Raw genomic sequence first — 5352 nt, forward strand, 5'->3', positions numbered from 1 at the left:
TGAAAGATGGTTCCTAGTTAGTTACCAAGAAGTTAGTTAATTCTGGAAGTTAAAGTTAGTTATTAGGTAGGTAGTTAATTTTGTTAGTTATTGATAGTAAATAACCACCAAAGTTGAACGGGTGTGATGGTTCCTGACGGGTTGCAATTGTTATGAATGATTGCACCTTTTCATGTGTATAAATATTTCAATTTTATTGTAATAGTACCGGGGAGTTAAACGATATTTGTGTGTTTATTATGTAAAGGAATATTCTTTGTACACATTCTTTTAAAATGTTCTTGCAACTTTTGTCTTTTTTATCAACTTCAACAAGTTTTACACTAAGAAATCTTATAAATCAAGAAGCAAACAAATTATCGAATGCAAAAAAAATCTAGAAACAATGAAACCCAACATCATTAGTTTAAATTAGATACTCCCGCTCTAATTTGATATAACCGTTTTACCAATCTAAATTGAATTTTACACAAACATAATCATATAGAAACACTTCTTTGTGGAATTTGAAGCTGGTGGTTGTATTTACAAGGCTTAAGCAATGAAAAAATTCGTCAAACGATAAATTTATACAGAAGATTTACATGCAAAAGCTATTAATAATAATTTAAATCAATAAAAAAATAACACTATCGACTGATCGAAGTCTGCGTCAATCTGTATAAACAACAAAGCAGACAACACCAGAAACTGTTTCGATACAAAAGAATGTTCCAGAAAGGAATAGTAGCATTATACACGTGCAATGAATCAACTCATGGGTATTAATTCTTCATCACAACATCATCTCCCTAAATTCATCAAAAGTTAGAACACCATCACCATTAACATCAAACTTAGAAATCATCACCTTGCAATCATCAACAGTTCTCGACTCTCCCAATTTGTTAAGCATCCTTTTCAAGCTTTTTGGAGTTATGCATCCACACCCCTCCATTTCTTCATACATCTTGAAAGCCATCTTCAAGTCATTAGCCTTTTCCTCTTCGTTTGCATCTTCAACCACTTTAATCAAATCCTCCATGCTCAACAACCCATCTCCATCGGAATCCATCATTGCTGCAGCTATCTCCGCCTCCTCTAATGTCAACTCTCCGCCTACCTTTCCAATGCAAATTTGGAGCTCCGGTGCTGATAGCTTCCCATCTCCGTTCTTGTCCAGTTGTCTAAATACATGTGTGTATTGTTGCAATTTTTCCATAAACGTACAAAAAAATCTGTGTATTGTCACTCTTTGTGTATATATATATTCTAAAGAGAGAAAGTTTAGAGAAAGAGCGAAAGACGTACTAAGCTGTGAATAGACTAGAGGGTCATTCTAAATATATATAGGAAATATTCCTGTACTAAATACCCGCGTTTCGCACACGGGGTTCGTATTGACCCAAATATAGAAGTGAAAGGGGCTAAGCAATGACGAATTGTCAAAGTGGGGGGATTTATTTAAAAGGAAACATCTAAGAAATGCACCCTTAAGGATATCAGTCTAGTACCTTCTACTTCTAGAAATGTGCGATATATAACCCTTGTTTAGAGGTTTTTATATTTTTCACCAATTTGAAAGCGATTTTTTAATTATGCACCGTCATCAATTGAGTAAAGTACATCTCTTAAATATTTAAAACACCGCATGTACTAATGATGCTCAATTTTTAATATTGGTCAACTATATATCAATCCAATATAAAAATTGCTGAATCAGAAATTACAATGAAAGGTACGGAAATGACATTTCTTTATAAGTTTTTTACATTGTTGATTTTATTTCTTTGAATTTATAATTTTGTTGTGAAACTTTTGTTTAGTAGATTTGTTTTTTCTTGTTTAGTGTATGGTCCACAAATTGATTATAGTTTTATTTTTTCAAGTTCACATTTGTAGTATTTTCCCTTTAATTTTAAAGTAAATACAGAATTATCATTTATCAATGCTAACAAGGGAGCTGATCCGTACATAATAATTTTTCTTTATACATAACATTTGGTATTTTAAAATATTGTATTGTACAACAATATAATGCATAAATTATTGTATGTGGCAAAAAATTGTTATGTTCGAATTACTTCTCATAAATAAAATAAATGACAATTATGAAAAACCGACCAAACTACCATCAAACTATCCTAACGCCATTTTATCAAAAAGTAAATAAAGAATTGTCCACGTTAGCAATGCGAGGATATTCATTTGAGGCGCGTTTTCTTATGTCTATTGGTACTTTTAGGTGTTGTTTGGTTAGTAGTTTCTAAACGAAATCAAATTGGATTTGGACGATGAATCAAACACGAATTTGAATCCATATCTATATCATGCTTGGTTGGCAGGAAATTGAATTAGAATTAATTTCAGATTTTATTCAGTTCGTAGGAAATGAAATTGAATCCATGTAAAATGATACGATTACTCGTTTTGTCTTTTTTGCTTAATTTTACATTATTTTCTAACTTATATGTAAAGAGACATTATATAAATTATAAAAATAGTAAAAATTCAACAACGGTGGCAGTGGTAGCGGTAGTGGTGGTGTTGGTGGCGGTGGCGGTGACAGTGGTGATGGTGGTGGTAGTGCCGGTGGGTGTTGGTAACGGTGGTGGCGGTGGCGATGGCGGTAGTGGTAGTGTTGGTGGTGGTGATGAAGGTTGTGGCAGGGATGGTAGTGGTGGCGGCGGTGGTAGTAGTGGTGGGTGATGTTAATGGTGGTAATTGCGGCAATGGTCGTCGTGGCGGTGGCAGTGATTGTGGGGGCGGTGGTGATGGTGGTGGCAGGTAATGGTGGTGGTGGTAACATTAGTGGTAGTGGTGGTGGCTTCGAAAGTGATGGTTGTGGTTGTGATGGTGGTGATAGTAGTAGTGGTAGGTGGTGGTGGCAGTGGCAAGTGGTGGTGGTGGTGGCAGTGGTGGTGGTGGTAGAGGTGGTGGTGGCGGCTGTGGTAATGGTGGTGGTTGTAACACTTGAATTGGGTATGTTTCATTTTTTCCCTTTTTATTTAAATATTGCATTTTGGTCCTTTGGGGTTAGTACACACGACATATACCATTGGGTACGCCCCGCGTACTAGCTTCTCAGCTAGTACGCGGGGCGTACCACATGGTACGCTTAACGTATTAAGGGAGAGGTTTGATCGCAGAGTCGAGCCTCGTACGTTGGGCGTACGAGGGTTATGTTGGGCGTACAAGGATTTACTGAAACCCTAATTTTAGGGTGATGTACCCTATATAAACTCCTTAAGTCCCTAGGGTTAGCCTATTTACTAGCCTCCATACCTCCTAAACCCTAAATTTCGACCCTTAGCCATCATTTTGTGTCTTTGAGCTCATGTGAAGAAAGTTGGTGCTTATTTGCTCATTTTAAAGGGATAGAAGAAGGTTGAAGGTTCATTGCTTAGTGTGAAGCTTAGAGATCCATAATCATCACTCCTTTTGCAAGTTATTTCAGGTATAAAGATCTTATCTTGACAAGTTCTCTTATGAATCTTCTTTTGGACTTGTTTATGGCCATTTTAGTCCCTTTTCGTTGGTCTTGATGAGTTAAGACCATTTTAGAAGCTAAATCTTGTAGATTTGGATGTTTGGAGGGTTCCTTAAGCTTAAAGGTGCAAACTTTATGGTGTTTATGTTGGATAAGGTGTCTAAGTCAATAACTTATTTGGTATATACTTGACCCGACCCGGCATGGTCCATTTGGGTTGCACTTCACCCGAACTATTTATATGGATAATATTATGAGAAGAGTATTTTTGTGACTTATTAATATATTATAAGTTATAATATATTAATATGAAATCGTATTATTTATTTAGTATTGATCTTAAATTAATTATGAATTAATTTAGTGTTCAAAAGGTGACTAATTAAATAATGAGCTATTATATTTATATAGTGTGGACTAACACTCATTTGGAAATGGGCTAAGCTTAAATGGGAGTCCATGGATGATCCATGGAGCTTTTAACCCATGGATCCTTGGAAAAGGAAAAGACATGCGTTATTAGGGTTTGCATGGTTCATAACCCTAATCATTTACACTATATAAAAAGGCTTATGGTGCTTCAAAAGACACTATGTGTGTGTGCATAAGAGTGGCCGATTTCTAGAGTGCTTGTATACCCTCTCATAAGTTTTCCAAGTTTGTGGTGATTTGTGATTTCCATTTGAGGCATTCACATTATTGGTGTCTGGCTCTCAAACTCCTAAGGAATCAACTCATTAACAAAGGTATGTAATTCTTCTAGTATCTTTTATGTTTAAAAGTACCCCATGCATGCTAGATAAGTTATGAACCTTGGAAAATTATTTTGCATGTATTTTAGACAAACATAGATCCAAGGTTTCTAGGGTTGCCTGAACACCTTAGGAGTGTTAGTTTGCTCAAAACCCAACAATGGTATCAGAGCCTAGGCTTGTTTGTTTGATACTTGATGCAAAATAGCTAAAAAAGTCGAATTTTTTTGCTGTCTGAACAGGGGACTCGCCGAGTCCATGGGGGGACTCGACGAGTCCATGTACAAATTCATCCTACTCGTCCAGTAGGTTACTGCACTCGACGAGTAGGAGGCTCTGAATGCAGTTTTTCGACTTTTGCTGCTGGAAATGGACTAGAAACATTACCCTAAACTGTTTTGATGTTTTAAAACCTGTTTTAGGTGGTGTAATGTTTATGCTAATCCATTTACAATGGCCAATATCAAAATTACATGTTTATATGTGTTCATATGTTCTTGAAATTTTGATATGATGTTCATGTTCTTATGAATTATTGTTAGATCATAGGAATTATTTGCTAAATTGTTTATTGATTAATTTTTGATCATTTATGTGTTTTAGTGGAGTCCATAATTTGTCCTCAAGTTATGGATTTCCAAAGGTCACTTTCTTTTATGCACATTAAAACACATAAGTTACATGAAAATGAAGAGTCTTCATTTTATGAACCATAATTAATAAGTTATGAAATGAAAAGTTTTGAATAGTTTCAAAAGTTGTCCTCAAGTTTTGAAATTTGTAAAGTTTCACATACTTTAGTATACTTTAATTCCATCCCTTAGAGTTTTAAAAGTTTAAAATTCAACCCTTATACTATTTATAACATTAATGGTTAATTATTATATATATGTATAAGATTAAGTCGTTTTACCGTTAGTAGGCCTCCTTCACGAAGCCGGTCTATAAGGGGGGTATAAGGTTGTTGCCTATAAAATGGCAGCTTAATGGGTGTCTATTCTCACCCACTGTTTCCTTGATCGGTGGAGGGTCGTTAGCCGAACGGGTAGGACAATGACTTTAAATTCTCATTAAAAGTATAATGAATATTATAAAGTAAATAAATGCTTTTATAAATTCCCAATCTTAGTT

At 35.2% G+C, this 5352-nt stretch overlaps 1 protein-coding gene across 1 annotated transcript; it reads right to left on the bottom strand.

Moving 5' to 3' along the window:
- Positions 1–579: 579 nt before the first annotated feature.
- LOC145167192 (calcium-binding protein CML38-like) lies at positions 580–1308 on the bottom strand. Its single transcript, XM_079086305.1, has one exon. It carries the CDS (start codon positions 1199–1201, stop codon positions 776–778), a length of 426 nt encoding a protein of 141 aa, XP_078942431.1. The 5' UTR covers positions 1202–1308; the 3' UTR covers positions 580–775.
- Between the last annotated feature and the right edge of the window lie 4044 nt (positions 1309–5352).

Source organism: Lactuca virosa, chromosome 3 (genome assembly GCF_052849685.1).
Source record: "Lactuca virosa cultivar CGN04683 chromosome 3, Lactuca_virosa_CGN04683_v6, whole genome shotgun sequence".
Taxonomy (NCBI): Eukaryota; Viridiplantae; Streptophyta; class Magnoliopsida; order Asterales; family Asteraceae; genus Lactuca; species Lactuca virosa.